Source organism: Pholcus phalangioides, unplaced genomic scaffold (assembly GCF_987345545.1).
Source record: "Pholcus phalangioides strain wild (caught in Gottingen) unplaced genomic scaffold, Ppha-v1.0 ptg000011l_1, whole genome shotgun sequence".
Taxonomy (NCBI): Eukaryota; Metazoa; Arthropoda; class Arachnida; order Araneae; family Pholcidae; genus Pholcus; species Pholcus phalangioides.
Window position 1 is genome coordinate 15,129,972 of NW_028301604.1, and position 17,324 is coordinate 15,147,295.

General features: G+C 35.6%; 1 protein-coding gene across 4 annotated transcripts in view; it reads right to left on the minus strand.

Moving 5' to 3' along the window:
• The window catches only part of LOC149080105 (phosphatidylinositol 4-phosphate 5-kinase type-1 alpha-like), a 93,086-nt gene extending 78,824 nt beyond the window's left edge, over positions 1-14,262 (minus strand). For 3 of the 4 annotated variants that reach the window (XM_089239106.1, XM_089239104.1, XM_089239108.1), the window contains exons 1-7: positions 13,772-14,262; positions 13,447-13,482; positions 12,976-13,013; positions 5,826-6,002; positions 5,256-5,386; positions 3,625-3,742; positions 3,298-3,510 (exon numbers count right to left, since the gene is read on the minus strand). In XM_089239106.1, coding sequence (XP_089095232.1) covers positions 3,298-3,510; positions 3,625-3,742; positions 5,256-5,386; positions 5,826-6,002; positions 12,976-13,013; positions 13,447-13,482; positions 13,772-13,850 — 792 coding nt within the window. In that variant the 5' untranslated portion in view covers positions 13,851-14,262. The remainder of the gene's footprint in view (positions 1-3,297; positions 3,511-3,624; positions 3,743-5,255; positions 5,387-5,825; positions 6,003-12,975; positions 13,014-13,446; positions 13,483-13,771) is intronic. The other variant, XM_089239107.1, reaches the window with a different exon arrangement.
• Between the last annotated feature and the right edge of the window lie 3,062 nt (positions 14,263-17,324).

Here is a 17,324-nt window from a genome sequence, read left to right on the forward strand (position 1 = left end):
CGCTAAGAGATATCATGGATCAGATTAGCCAACTGTTCACAAAATATATTGTGGATCTTTTCCACGGCTGTCTCACAACTACATATTTCAGTTGGAATGGTGAATATTATGAACAAACTGAAGGGGTGGCGATGGGCAGCCCAATCAGCCCGGTTGTGGCCAACTTTTATATGGAAAGATTCGAGGCCCAAGCTTTGGCGTCAGCATAATACCAGCCATCAACCTGGTTTCGGTATGTGGACCACATATTTGTTATATGGGGTCATGGAGAAGGAAAACTTGAAGAGTTCCTAGTTCATCTGAACAGTATACATCATAACATGAAAAATTCACAATGTATGAAGAAGAGGGGACCCTTACATTTCTAGATGTTCTGGTCATGAGGAAATGTAACAGACTGGGCCATACGGTTTTCCGAAAAAAGACGCACACAGACAGATACCTGCAGGTACGGAAGTCTAATCACCATCCTGCCCAGAAACAAGGTATAATTAAAGCTCTGGTGGAAAGGGCAAGAAGAATCTGTGAGCCAGAACATTTTGATGAAAAAATTACACTTGATTCGGACCTTCCAGGCCAATGGATACTCTACGGGAATGTAATAAGGGCCATACATCCAAAAAACGCCTAACGGAAAATAGAAGAACCAGCGACCGAAAAAGTGTTTCTCCCTTATATTCCTTGAGTTATGGACAGAATCGGACGACACCTGAGAAAATATGGCATCAAGACCATCTTCAAGCCACGCAGAAAGCTAAGTGAATGCCTCAGGTTGGCCCAAAGATGAACAGGACGGACTAAAAACAGCTGGGGTTTACCGAATCCCATGCAGTTGTGAAGTGTACATAGGCACTACAAAAAGATCGATATCAACCAGATTAGTCAAGCACAAACGAAATTGTAGACTGGATCAGATTGGCAAGTCAGCCATAGCAGAGCATGCCCTGACCAAGGACCACAAAATTTTCTTCACGAACACCCAAGTGTTATCCAACGACGAGATATTTTCCACGTATTTTTAAAGCAGCAATAGAAATTTAACAGCACAAGAACTGCTTCAACAGAAAGGAGAAGAGGATGAAAATTAAGTGCTTGGTTTCCCATTTTAAAAATGAGATTGAAACCCAAGCCTTATCCAGAGCCCTTAGGAACAACTTCGGCCAATGGGGAAAACAGACTGGCTCAACAGACCGACGAGGCAGGGAGAAGGCGTAAGTAGTAGCCTTTTGCCCACTGTAACGTAAGATTTTTTGAAAATGTTTGCCACTCGTGCAAACAAAACATTGAAAGACAAAAAGTGTACTTCACGTCAGCCAAAAACTTAAGCTAAATTCTAATTAATTATATTTGTTTTAGATTTATTACATTTAGTTTTAAATTCTCAGTGTTAATGGTTTTTTTTGCAAGTTTTCTCTACTAGTAGACAATGAAAGTAAGACTTTTTTCAATGAACCTTTGGATTGAACACGTTTTTAGAAATTTTTTGATTCAAAGGAATACCAATAAATGATGGGGGGGGGGGAACCATACTTTTTGTTTGAGAGGGAATGTGGGTCATTTTTCAATCAAAAATGACAGATTTTGCCAAGACCCAGGTAAATTAGAGCACAGCGCCATCTGAGTTTATATTATTAAAAATAGAGCTTTTCAATTGACTAATAATCCAGCACACACTGGTGTGATATGTGCCAGATTAGAGAGCCTTCTGTAATATAAAAAGTACAGTAAGGATTTTATTCACATAAATAAATGTTTCATGTAGTCTATGCTTATTTGTAAAAAAAAAAAAAAATTTACACAGAATATTTTTTCCATCTGTTTATGAAAAATTGAAAGCAAAATCATGCATTAAATATAGACCCTGAGTGGAATATTTAATAAATAAAAGTGAGATTAAGTGGTATTAACATTTAATACAGTAATAAATATTTAAAAAATTGTTACATGAGGATGCAGCTCGTATAAAAATTTGCATTATGAATTCAGGATTATAGATTGGGCCTTTGATGCATGACAGTTCAAGGTATTAATGGTTTTATGCAATGAAAAAAATAGGTTTATCCGGTCAAATTCATCAACTCATACCAATCATATTCTTATACAAAAATTCATTCAGTTTTTAAGAACTTCAAACATCTGACATACAGTCCACTATGTTTTATGTAGAATCGAAAAGTTAAATATACAAATTAAATATATTTTATTTAAATAACGTGATCATGTATTCCCAAGGGATTAACATGATCCGTCCAGGGAAACTTTTTAAGTAGACAAATTTAAATAGAAAGAAATCAGGCAAGAAATATGACTAATTTCAGGGTTTTCAAATTTTACTTATGAAGAACAAACTTTTTATGGCAACTTGAAGTACAAACTTTTGTCGAACTGAAAAAAAAAGAAAAAAAAGAGTACTTCAGTATTTTTTTTTTTCTGAAATATTCAAAAATATTAGCTTGTGAACTTTGCTTAACTGAAGTAGACTATCCAGAATAATGTGGGAGGCCAGATAACAGAAAAGACAGGCCAGAGTTCCATAAAAATGCTGACTTCCTACCTCCACCCATATCAAAAACACACTTTTTATACCAAAATACCCGCTCCTATTCATATTTTCTGACCTTCAAGTGCAAGCGAGTACTTAATAAATGTTATGTACTGAAAACTGCACACGTTTTAAAAATCGATTACAGAATCAATGATTCAAGAATACAAATATGGCACACATTTTAGGTTTTAGGATAATTTGTTTACGACTATCTTGATTCAGGAAACAAAATCATATGTACTACAGTATGAACATATACCGTACACTTTTAAAATAAACAAAACACATTAATGTAAAAACATAAGTTTAATATGTCACACTTCATTGATAAATGATAACGCAAATGTCAAAAGGTAGGCTCAAGATAAGTCAAAACTCAGTTTTCAGTTTTATAAAAGTCCTTGATGTAGATGACTGAGGGATTCTCCCTTTCAGCCCTCTTCCATGACGCAATGTTCTTCCACACTTATGCTTTAACCCGTACAAAAACCGATCCAGTTTTGAGGTGTAGCTAGCGCAGTGCGGGAGATGTTAATGGTAAATTTTGCAGTCACACTCTAAAACTGTTTTTTGCACAGCTTGGAATTACTGAGAATTATGTATTAATTCTCAACTAGACCGAATAGTGCGAAGACAGGATAATCACTAGTCAGTCTATATCCTACTGTATCTAAAATAAACCTATTTCTAATCATGTCTGTGAAGATGAACAAGAATTGAGATGCCTTAAGCTACATTTTACATTAGCTTACCTGGTAGCAATATAAGCCAAAGAACTTTGGAAGCAGCGTACGTGGATTTTGATTAAGGTTCATATAATATCCAGGAAGTAATTTTTGCAAAAATTCTGCTTCTTTGTGTTGTACAGTTTTGATAATAAATTCATCATCATCGGTGAGATAAAAAATGCTGCCACTTGCACCAGGGTTAGTTAATTCTCTCAAGGGATAATGACATAATGAAAGCTGAAAAAATATGAATTACATTTTAACAATTTTACACATTTACAATTAACATTCAATTTTAATAGGAACAGATGAGTAAAAAAAATGTTTGCAGGGAACACACAAATTACTCACTAAATAATCGTCTGGTTGAATGCCAAACAAATCTCTAAAATATCTGAATGCTACAGGTGCATAAGCTTTAAACTTGAAGTCACTGTAATGATGAGCAGGAGTGATATTGCTTCCTTCACTGAAAAGTTGGAATGAAAATTGTTTTCAGGTAAATATTTAAAGATATTAAAAATATTAGACATTAAAAAGAATTTTGCTCTAAATTAACGTTTTCTTTACATTTTATGAAATTTTTAAGTGATCAGAACGTGTTCCTGAAAATTGCAAGAAAACAATCCTTGGGTACAAGTGCACTAAATCTAGAATGAGATATAAAAAATTGATATAAAAATATATAATACGGTTGGACTTTGATATAACAAAATCGCACGGAATCTGAAAATTATTTATTACAACTGATGTAGAGGGGATCCCTGTATGTATAACTTTCAGGAGATCATATTGAAACTTTACGCAGGATGCAAAAGAGTCCCTTAGCCGCATTATACTGGTGGACCGTTGATCCTACAGGCATACTTGCAATTGGAAAATGTATCTAAATAACATGTAGATCTCGGATACGCCGTTCATATTGCAAAAAGAGTTTCCTATTTATTAAAATAAACTAACTTTTATATGGACACCCTGTTGCTGTTTCTTCACACAAAGTTACATGTATCTTAGTATGGCATTTGTTGAGATATTTAAATTCAAAAATCTGAGAAAAGTTGGGGGAAACCACATACACTAAGGGATAAGCTCATTATGCTGTTCTATCTCAAGTTTTACCCACTCAAAACTTTTCTCCAGCAATGATGTTTCACTGGTCGTTGCCGAAGACAAATATTTTTGAGAAATTGGATTCAGAATGTTTTTAAACAATTACTGGGGTTGCCTGCATGTGCTTTATCTCCTGTAATGATTTGTTTCACAGATCATTGCCAGAGACCATAAAAATACACAACTGCAACTAAACTCTTTTTTAGGAAAAAATAATGCTGAATGTTCCATTCGTTCACATTATAGATTATACAAAAATTATTGCTGTAAGTAAAAATGTGTTTCTCTTATATAGAAGTTATGTGCCGTATTAAAAAACTTAATATTTCACAAATTTTTCATGTTATTTCAGGTATTTTTCTAAATCTGATTAAGAATGTTTTTGAACAATTTGCTGGAGATTGCCTAGATGTGTCCTCAAATTTCTCTAAGATGAGGAAAAACTGATAGAGATAGGGAAGGGTTAGGAAAAAAGGAATTAACATTACTAAATGGCTTCCAACTGAAAGACGCTTAAGGGTGACCTAGCAGTTGTCTGATTGAACTAAAATTTTGCCCAGATTGTTTTTTTTTTTGTTGATTGAAACAAGATGGGCTGGAGGGGAGGGTTAAAAGATGAAAAATAATGACAGCCATAACTGCAAATACATTTACAATTTATATATACTTATATGAAATTATTAAGCCAACATTTCATTTAAATTAAGACATTTTTCTGAAAATGTATAATTTCAAGTGTCTCTTGAAGAGAGAAACCAAGAGTAAACACATTGAAAAACTTATATTTAAAATCTGCATACATTATTTCAATAGATGTTATATCAATAGTTTATATAATACAGGAATTTGTGGCCAAAAAAATATACACGCACTGTGGAAATGAAGTTGTTTCAACAATTGTGAAATCTTGCATCAAAAGATCACGTTCTGGCTTGGATGCTAAACTACCAATTGCATGACCAATACCCAACTGTATGGAGCCCATAATTTGAGATGTTTGTATCTGGAAAAAAAACCACATAAACATGAATCAGTTTCTCTTCCTTGAATCAGTTCCGATGTTGTTCTGATATTCATTACTAACTTTCATTCAACAATCTCTTGTTGCAGTAAACTATTTTCCCTTACAACTACTTAGCTGGGAAATGGAGGGGAGAGAGAATCAAAAAAGTCTACAAAACTTTTTGTAAGAGAAGAGTTACTTCCCTCTGCTCTCTCTCGGTGAATGACCTCTGCATCAGTTGCTCATATGACTAATTGTTCAGCATGTTTATTGTGACAGCATGTTATGAGGCTATTCAAAAAAGCTAACTTTTAAATAACATGGAAGAACTATACACATAACTGTAGCAAAAATTTGGAAAAAAAGAAAAAACGAAAACTTTATTGACCATTCAGCACCCTTTATCTTATTTAAAAAGCAACATCTTTACTCAAATTACTTTTTTGAAAGTTATTTGTCCTTCTTCATCAACTCTTCTATGTCCAATTTTCCGTTCTTTTCCTTTCCGTCTGTCCAATATCTGACCAGGTGTTGCAGGAGTTGCACTGGTGGGTGTTTTTGGATCAGCCATTGATGAAGCCTGTGTTTGGTACTGTATTTCTTGTGCCGCCACAACCTAAAAAATGTTACAATAAAGTGTTATTGTCAATACATACACTGAAATTAAAAATAAAATAGCAAAAAAAAAAAAATAAATAAAATAAACATTTTTCATCAATACTATGAATTAGAAGTAGTTTGTGATGCCTTAAATATTAGCTTATAAACTTCAACTTTCATTGAAATTCCCTCACAATGTGATACTGACTGAAAATATAAAGTATCAATACAGAGTAGAATGTGGGTTTTCGTAAGTTACTGTGAAATTCCATATCATTTCCTACTGTTCTGATGCTTGAAAAACAATAGTGTAATATCTTCCTATTGTTTCAATTCAACATGCTTGTTCAGAAATCCAAGTCGTAATACATAAATACCATACATAAATTGTCAAATATATGGTCTAAAAATATATAACTTTGTGCAAGTGTAATACAGCATTTTATAACTACATGAACTTGCAATTAAAAAAGATCAGGCTGGAGAATATACATAAAAATTACATTAGAACTTTTTTGAAACTGATAATGCAACCACTATGTTCTCATTTATATAGGGGACTGGGGACTTTATGCAGAAAAAAATTACCTGTTCACATGGGATTTTTTAACTAATACGAGGTGTTTGGAACGTAAAGATAGAGAAGGAATAGCCACAAAAGTATTGTTTTACGCATTTGTTGGCAAAAATGACTTTGATCATGATATTCAAGCTCATGGTCTTCTGTCATTGCTTACTTGAGTCTGGTTTGAATAGCAAGCGTTTGCAATGGTGGCGGCGATTGGAAATTCCACCAATTGTAAAGTGTGCTCCCAGGGCAGTAACTAGGATTTTTGCCACCCCCCCCAACTTTAAAATTTGATAATTTTGTAACTGTGTTGCTTCCACCTAAAACTGCTGCCTTCTAAATTTTTCTGTCCGCTGCAGTTGCCGCCTCCAGTTCCAGCCCTGGTGCTCCCCCATCATACTCTCTTTAAATGTTAACACCAAGCGGATATTCACAGAGAAATTGTTCCTGTTTATAGGAAGTGAATTGACAAAATGTAACAATGTGGTGCTGTGAATGTTTTTTTAGAGGTTGGATCAATGTTCATGAAACCAAGCAAAAATCAATGATGTCATATACATTATCTAAAAGCCAAGAAATTCAAAACCTTGATATCAGTACAAAAACCACTTCTGGAATAGGATTTTTTTTTGACAGACAAGGCATTAGCTTCCCAGCATCACAATTAATGCTGCTGCACATTGCCAAACACTTGCCAGGCTTTCAACAGGCTGTTCAAAATAAAAGAATGTTAGCAAATGATGTCTGCCTTCTTAATGGCAATGGCTCAGGCTCTCAACAAATGTCACCAAAGCGGTTCTCACGAAGATTCAAGTGGTAAATTTCGACAATCTCTATTATACAGCTCAAATATTACAAATAATAAATACATAGGTCACAACAGGCAAAATGCCCAATAAGGTGGCTGACAAAAAATAGCCATAAAAATATGGAAGTCAAATTTATCAAAAAACACAACCCAAAACAAAATTTTCACAAAAATCTGAAAACTGAGAAAAATTACCCACTGACTTCTATTTTTTTAACTGAAGAAACATCTGGGGAAACACATTCATCACGAGATAAAAAATGACGCAATAAAAAATAAAGTTAAGGATGCACCAGATTTCTATGACTGGAACTACCATATTTTCCTCCGTATAATCCGTGGATTATCTGTTAAAAAAGTGGTTAAACATTAAAAAAATGCAGATTATCTACTGCTGCAGATAATCGGTAGAAAATGTTATCAGCCTGATGAGTATTCCAATGAGTCTGAATTTGAAGGTTTTTGATTGAACTATAAATTATGTTTTGTGTATAGATAATACGATTGTTTTGTAAATAAATTTCCTTAATTAGCATATCAATGGATTGATTATTGAAACACACACAAGACAAGTTTATTTTTAAATCATGCGGATAATACACTGCCGCGGGATTATGCATGTTTTTTTTCTTTCTTTAACTTTCGCATGCAGATTATGCACCGCAGCAAATTATACACAGGAAAATACGGTAGTACTCAGACCCAACAAGCATTAGGAAAATTGTGATAATTATATAGAAAAATGAAGCATGAACTGATCATCAATGAAATGATCATTGATCATTTTTGTCACAACAGTCATTTTCTGCTCATGAGGGCTAATTAGACCAGGACCTACAATTTATTGCTGATTCTGAACGGCAGGCTTGTTTTTATTACTTGCCAAGGGGTTGGTATGCTAACCGTTTGATGGGGGGACTCCTGGTGGTAGCAATTTGGGTGAACTGGGTATCGAACTCGCGACACCTCTAAACATCCTTTGGTACTTCAGGCAAGCATCTTATCGACCTGGGCTACCGTGCCCATGAACAAATGAATAATTTGTATTAAATACTAGGTCAAATGTTCCAAATAATCACTAGCCATTGTATTTTTACTTTCCCAACACGCCTTGTACAAGTTTTTGAATTCTTGTATTTTTATAAAAATATTAAATATTTTTTTTATCAGGTTGGGGAGATCCATTCCCCACCCCCATCTCTGTCCATGCCTAACTTCTTTTTAGATAAAAAAAGAACTTATAACAGAATGGTTTTAAAAATTAAGTATACATAAATTCCCCAAGAGGTGTGCCGAGCAGTTTGAAAACCAATGTGAGCTGATTGTTTTAACCCTTAACTGGCATGGTGGAGTCATTTTAATCCTCACGTTGCTGATCTTGCCACCTCTGGAGAAAGGAATGCATTTGACAAATTTATGATGTTCTACTTTTCCTCCCTTTATATCATTGATCCAAGTTTCCGTGGGGGACAAAATGACCATACCACTTGTGTAAGGCCTTTTTTACAGGGTTTAAGCTGGATAAAAAATTCCTTTCGCGAAAAACCGAAAATGGGGAGGAAAGCTTTAGCAAACTGCTACAATGCTAATGTAATGATTGATGGATGGATGTCTACTCGTTTCATACCTCTGTATGCACTTTTGTTAAAATGGCTATTACTTCTTTTGCATTCTATGATTTTCTTTCGCATTTTGCAAAAAATACGACCGTAGCTTAAACCATGCTTTTTTATCTGACGGCCAGAATGTTCAGGTCAGAATGGAGTACTGAAAGAGCATCAGTTATTTTAATGATGATTTCAAATTAATCGTGCAATATTGGATATCCATGGCTGAGCACAAGGACAGTGCTACCAGTAAATCGTCTGTAAGGAACTGTATGATCAACATATCATGGTGTTGTTTGCAAGAACCATAACTTTTTCAACTTCAAATAAAACTGAGATTTGTGGGGGCGCTGTAGCCCAGGTCAATAAGATTCTCGTCTAAAATACCAAGGGATATTTAGAGGTTGCAAGTTTGATACCTTGCTCGTCCTTGTCAGAAACTTTCATGACACAGGGTACAACAGAATCGGCGACATGACCACAGAAAAATATTGCTACAGTAGGAAGTCCCACATAGAGGGGTTAGTACCAGTGCCATCTTAAGACACGGCCGGGGGACGTCAAGCAAAGAGGGACCTCACAAAAATGAGATTAATTGAAATTTCCGATAATTTATTTGGTAGGGCCTCAGAAAAATTGACTAGCCCAGGGGCCAATGTGATACTCTTAAGACGGCCCTGGTTAGCGCACCAACCTCTCGGTAAGAGAAAAAAAAGCTGCCATTTGAAATCAGCAATAAATTGTAGGTCAAGGTCTAATTAGCCCTGGTGGGCAGAAAATGACTGGTACGACAAAAACGATCAAATGAACTGAGTTTGGCGCTTGTGAAAATATGGTAAATATTATTTGAATTGGTGAATTTCATTTTCTCGAATGTTTTTTTAATCATGAAAATTTTGTTCAAAAAATTTGATAAATAATTTTTAAGAACCAAAAGCAACTTTTGTACCCTCCATTTCTTTTGAATTCATGTCTTGGTAAAAGATCCTGTTGGGAAAAAATAATTAGGTGATTCTCATGAAATTGGCCTAAATTGTATACCCAGCAGTTTACATTAAATACCTATATTTGACATAGGTTTTTTTCATCACTTTCTATTTATATTCCAGTTTCTGAAAAGTCACCGCACTGTTTTAAATGTTTTCATCAATAGATTTTCAAAAATTTGCATGAATAAATTTGCATTTGTAAAAAGGAAATGTCCTTCTCCTGGCTGTCTCCAGTCCATTTTTCAAATTTTAAAATAATTTTCTATCTTTAAAAAAATTCCTTTTCTCAATGTTTTTAGGATCAGTATAATTTCAATATTTCATCTTTTTATAATTTTAAATATTTTTTATCAATAGTTCACAGCCAAATGAAAATTTTTCCCAGACTTTTTTTTCCCCCATTTGTTGACTTAGAAAACATCAGTTCAAATCCTACAACACGAGTTGCCACCTATCAAATTTTGTGTTGAGAAGAATGCAGCCATCACTTGAACCTCCTTTTAAATCATTAAGAATTGTAAATTCATAAATTAGATTAGTTCAGAAAAAAAACACGAGTTTTTATTAAACATCCTTTTCTCCTGGCTATTTTTCTTTTTCATGACAACTATATAATTGAAAATTGTTTTCACTTTATCAGGTGGTTGCAGTTCAGAGAAATATTATTTCTGAAAAACACATTTTAAACATGCTTAGTTTTTGATCAGTGTTGCTAAATATGTAAAAATGTCTTTCTCTTGGCATTAGGTAACCCGAAGTAAAGTTTGATTATAAGTTAGAATGGATAAAAAAAAAAATTCAGATTCTCGATTGCCATATCAAGCTCCAGTAATGTTTCATCTAAAGACACTGGTTTTGACAGACGAATTAGAAATCTGTAGTCCTCCATAAACTTGAGCAAAAAACACAAATAAAAGAAAAAAATTACAATGAGGCTTTTCTAATAGACGTCGTAATCATCAGCATCACTCTGAGGGACAAACACTGGATGATCCCCATAGAGATCAATGTTAAAATTGCTGATTTTAGAGCAGAAATATGGAAATTTAATGGGGTTTTTCGCCACATCAATAATTTTAAAAATTGAATTTTTGATTTTCGAAATATTGAGTTCACTTAGAGACACGAAGCCCAGAAAGTTAAATATAAAGTAATTAGCCTCAGACCTACTTTTGAGGTGGATATCCATGCAATAACATTGATTTCAACTTTTTATTTATATCTTAAGTACAAAAATGTGAATTAATGTCTCCATATTGTTTTATAATATCCAACTGCATCAATCTATATAATTTAGGATGTTTTCAAATTAATTATGGGCCCATACAAATTACATTGAAGGAATTCTGCAGCTTTAATCAAGAAGCATTTTTTGAAGCAAAACAGGCAGATCAATAACTTGAACTTAAAAAATAATTCGAAATATCTAGCTCCCATTAATAAAAAAAAGGTTCATTACTAGATTTCTTTAATTTAGATTTGCTTCTTTCATGAGTCGCCATATTGGTTACCTTGTATGTCCCTCAAAACAGAGGAAAATATGTGATCCAAAAAGCCTCATTGACAAAAAAAAAAATTCGGAGTATCAGTGCTTGTCCACAATGAAAATGAGCTACCAAAAATAGATAGAACATATTACGATTGCCAGGCATAAATATCAAGTTAAGTGCTGAAACAGTTAAAAATACCTTGTCGGATCTACCTATCTCTTAACATGGTTAAATTTAAATGAATTTTTTTCACCATGAATTTCTAACAAACTTCATTGCTGACCATATTTCATTTATTATTAGCAGGTAAAGAATTGCCCCTAAGAATGTTTTTGGAAGACATTTTTTCATTATAATTTTTTTTTTTTTTGGCCAATTTTGTAAGACCCACCCAATTAAAGGAAATTGAAAAATTTAGAGATTAAAACAATAGATGCATTCATGTATAAAACCTATTGCTTTTATGGAAACTTTGTTTTTGAAATGCATTAATACTTGCTGGGGTCAAAATGACACCAGGGCGCCAGTTACTCACAGAATTTGTGATAACGCCAATTAAGGGTTAAAATTATATCAAGTCTTGATACTGAGATGAATGTGTTTTGTCATGGCCACAACAGGCAAATTGCCAAACAAGATGAATAATAGGAAAATAAAAGTACACATTATGACTATAATGTAAATTATAAGTTTGGTGAAAAGGACATTTCTTTTTCTTATTTTTCTAGATGTTTTTTGTCAGAAATTAAATTAAAAAAAAGTTTAAAAAATTTGACACTGGAAATTTATATATACAGCGGATTCGGCTTAAGAGATTCTCACTGAGAACTTTTTGTGCGACTCCCAATTTTAATACTCATTTGAGATAGAGCATCGAACAGCATTTTTTCCCACTTATGTTCATTCATGATAGTTTTTGGAAAAACATAAGTGGATCCACTGTATTACCTACACCAGTGGTTAAATTTTTATTACTCGCTGATCTTTTTTAACATATAATTTCCCATGGTGGAGCCCTGTAGGCCTCTTTATTTATAAAATTTACCTATTTATTTTATTTTCTTCGAGTGGCCACGAAGAAGTGTTGTGGGAAGTACACACAGGACACCAGATCGTTTGAGAACCAATGACCCACACAATGTACTGCTTTAGTATTAATAGCAAACCAAACATTTGTTCCAGTTTAATTAGTGAAATTTTTATTGGGGAAAACTTTAATTTAAACTTAAATTTTAATTTTCACATGTGTGTCTTTTTTTTACAGATGGATAAAAAGGATTAAAGTACACTTCTAATCAATTTATTCATTTGTTGTTTTTGTGTGTGTTTAATATGAGAACAAAACTACATCACAGAAAAAAAATTTCACTAATTTCACTGCAATAGAAAGTGACTAATTTTCATAAAAACATCTATAAGGACTTCTTTCGGAATTTACTAATTAGATCAGATTAAATTAAAATCACTAATCATAAAAAAAATTTAGTCATAATATATAACTTGATTATCAGAAAAAGAAATACTTGCATCTAGAGGTGGAGGCTTCCCTCTTTTCCCAGGATGTGCTGGAGGAAAAAAAAAAATGTGCTAGGATATAAACTTAATTTTATGAATTTCTCATGAAGGCACAGTAATTAATCAATACTTTTCTAAGCAGAGATTGTTATACAATGCTTAATATAACAAATGAGCTATATATTATAATTAATAAGCATACATTATTTTAGATTTGAGTTGCATCATCATGATTAACGAAACATTCAATCATAGCCTTCCTCACATAATTGAACATTACCTCTAGGTCAGGATTTTTGGCTTGCTCTTTTTATATTGATTTTAGAGTAACTTTACAATGTAAAAAATATATATAAGGAAGGTCCCTGGCCCTAATGCCAGACCCCTGTTAGGAACCCCCTCCCCCTTGTGGGAGAAGGGGTTGGACCATGAATCAACATTCTTTTGCAACTACTTTCAATATAAAAAGGAAATAAAACTTACCATCATTCACATCATCACCATCTCCTACTGTATCACCTATAAATAAATTTTGGTTTGCTATGTACAAAATCTTGAAACATGAATATCAATGAATTAGATAACTGTTTACACATGTAAATTCTTTTTACCAAACTTTCACATAAATTATCATTCAAAAATGTAAAAATATATTAAATAAATGGAAATTAGACAACAAATTCAAAGTACATTTGGTATTCCTCTAATACCCTTTATATCTATTTAGTCGGTATTTCCGAAGACCTAATGACATCATTGAATTAGTTGAATGAAAGAAAACTTACCATATACCATGAAATAAACTTACCATGACCGGATAATTTAGCTTCAACGACTGTTTCACTAGAACTTGTTTCAGATACGCCGGATCTTGAGTTCGAAGCCATGAGTGAACTATTTAATTATAATTTAACACATGCGCTCAGATAATAATGTTAAGCTGTATCTTTTTGGTAAAAATATTCGTGTTTAAGAAATAAATACGGCGAGTATTTTATAGGAACCTAAGAATATTTCAACAGAGCTGCAAGAGTTGGTGATCAGTACCACTGACACTTGATGTGTCTAACCCTAACATAGGAGGAATGTAATAAAATAATTTTTTTAAATTAATTTTAAAACAAAAATCGGATTTTCTTAAGGATGTTAAAAATTTGCAATTGGAAGACAATAATTATCGGCGGATGCGAATTCTGATTGACTTCTAAGAGGATCCAATCGCACATTAAAATTTTTTGTCCTATGGATCGGGAGATTTAACTCCACCGCATCCGCCTACAACAAAACCCAATGAGTAGTATGAAGCTCAAGTAGTACGCCTGCGTTGACAGGGTTGCCATGCCAACAGATATACCTATCGCGCCAAAGAATGTAACATGTTGAAAAATTCGCCGTTGGAAAACTAGGAAAATGTTAGATTTTTTTGTTTTTTTTTTGTTTTTGCTTAGATTAATCGCCAGTAGGTCATCCATTCGATCGCAGATTAGATAATACGCGGGTTTTTCAAACTCCCATACTGACCTGTTGATGTTTCATTTCTTATTTTTAGCTCGAATGGTCATTTTCGTTTCAAGATGGTGAATCATGCTGCTTAATGTTGGTTCTGATTAGCTTTAAGCATCCATTTAAATTCGGGGGGATCAAATCTGGAACGTTTGGATTAAGCAGATGGCCCATAAGCCAGGACCGCAACTAAGGGGAAGCAGGCGGGTCTATTGCCCCGGGCGCTGGACCAGAAGGGGCGCCGAATTCACCCTTCAACTGCTTCTTCTACATGGCAAGGGGCGATAAAAATGACGCTTTGCCCCGGGTGACGAGGTATCTAGTTGTGGCCTTCCCCACGAGCTTATATCAATTAACGCCTTCCCGGCATGTCACGCGTGATCTGCCATTTCGGCCCATTCCGAGTGTTGCTCATGTTAATTGTGGTGCTATGTTGAAAAAGTTTCTGGTCATAAAAATGAGCAATAAAAAAGACAATGTTTTATCAACAAGCTCGAGAGGAGGTTAAATCAGTCGAGGGCCCTAAATCTCTAGCAGGACCCGTGGGCCGATATCTTTTGTGGGCCTCGATGCAAGGATTTTTCACGAATCCCCGTCTAGCAAAAGAAACGGTTGATCTTGGACATGGGCCCCAGAAGGGTGGGACTGACAGGGCTCTAGCCCTGGGGTCCGGGACAATTCTCTTTTTTTTTTTTGCTTTTTCACGCTGTAAATTAACTATAAAAGAGCATGTGAAAAGTATGACCGGGGAGCTCGCAAAACATCCCAGCCTAGCGGCCCTGTTCCAGGATGTGGGGGCCAGAGCCCTATCAGCCCCATCCCCTCTGAGGGTTATGCAATTAGTAGATTGACTATACCTTTTCAGCTTGGTCTCAATCGACATTACACTTGGTGCATAACGTGCATCTGTTTCAAGAATGCAAAGGACTTCTAGCCAGGACATCTCAAGTTCAACAGCGATGGGCCTTCCTTCCCTTAGAAATTCGAAGTAACAATCTACCAATTTGCATGCTTACTCTCAGGGCTGCAACTAGTTGCTTGGTCAGCTGGGGCAAGCACGCATTTTGGCTCCCCCTTGTAATGTTGAAGGAGAGGTCAAAGGGGGAAATTTGCGCCCCGTCTGGTTCGCGCCTTTGGCACTAGACCCGCCTGCTCCCACTAGTTGCGGCCCTGCTGCCCCCGCCCCGGTTATGGTAGAGAAAGGTGACCATGATCTGTGTGCGGTCTTCAGAGATGCCTGTAAATATATTACAGAGGTTATTTTTACGATGATTACATTAAAGCCCTCTGTTCTATGAGATTGAAGTGTTAATTCATCTCACAAAACAAACGAGAGGTGAGTTCCACCCGTGACTTGAGCCCGTAGCGTACCTTCTTGGGGCCGCTGGGCAGACATTTTCTTGGGGGGGGGGGCTTTAAAAGCAAAAACTATGCAAAATAAGTATTCATTTTTTGTGAGGCCCCTATTTGGCTCGTGGTTCCAGGGCAGTGTCGGTTGCCCCAGCCTAGTTACAGACCTGAGCTGACCCCCCAGCCCAATGTAACTTACCGTATATACTCGTGTATAAGCCCAGTTTTTTTGTGGAAAAATTCGTTCCTCAAGTGGGGGGGGGGGGGGTAGTCGGCTTCTTCTACTCGGGTCAGATTTTGGTGAAAAAATATCGACCCCCGCAATCAGTAGTCATTTTTGTTGCAGTGTTCGCCTCAACAAGCCTTCAACAAGCCTCTCAAAGACTACATGAGGAATTTGTGGATCGAAAGGATGAGTTCCGATCAGGGCCGCAACTAGATGTTTGGTCAGCCGGGGCAAGCACGCATTTTGGCGCCCCCTCATAATGTTGAAGGGAAGATAAAAGAGTGAAATTTGCGCCCCCTCTAGTCCTGCGCTCAGGGCACCAGACCCGCTTGCATCCCCCCTAGTTGCGGCCCTGGTTCCGATGTTAAAGAAACTACAAAAAGTGGTGCCTTGAAGAAACCTGACGTTGGCCTAGTATGTCAATGGGTACATGAGGCGTGGAATTCTGTTTCCACCGAAATTATCATTCGATCCTTCAAAAAGTGTTGCATCAGCAATGCTATGGACGGAACTGAAGATGATATCCTCTTTGAAAGTGACAATAGCGGTGACAGCCCAGATGAGGATAAAAACGAAAATGCCGTACCCCCTATGATGGATTACGATTGGAGACTCAGAAGAAATGGATTAAAAAGTTTGAATAATTTTCTATTGTAAATTTCCGCTAGCTATTCATTTTGCATGAAAATATAAGATTTTCTTTCTCTAAAATGCGCGGATTTTTGTGGAGTCGGCTTATACACGGGTTTTCAATGTATTGTGGTTTTGGTGGTCCTGAAGTGGGGGGGGGGGGGGGTCGGCTTATATACGAGTTTATACGGTATATATATTTTTAATAATAACGCGATCCTTACCAGTGCCGTCCTAACGCATGGGTCCACCCGGGCATGGTCCGGGGGCCTCAAGAGAAAAGGGCCTCACAAAAATGAAATGTGGTTAATATTTCCGAGAATTCACCACGTAGGGAATCGGAAAAATCATTTGGTCCGGGGACCCACGATGCTCTTAAGACGACCCTGATCCTTACGTATTCCCAAGAGATCCGTAAGATCTGTTCAGGGAATTTGTTAGCGTTAATAGACATCCATGCCCGAATCCAGACCTACCCTACACAGCTAGCTCTCAAACCACTGGAGTGTTATATTTTATGAATGTAAAACCCACTAACTTACCACTGCCCCCCCCCCCAATATTTTCTTTCTTCTTATCAGCGCTATGGTATGTGATATCGTTATAGTGTTTATTTCGCATACAAAGGTGTACCCAATTAAAGAAATTTTTT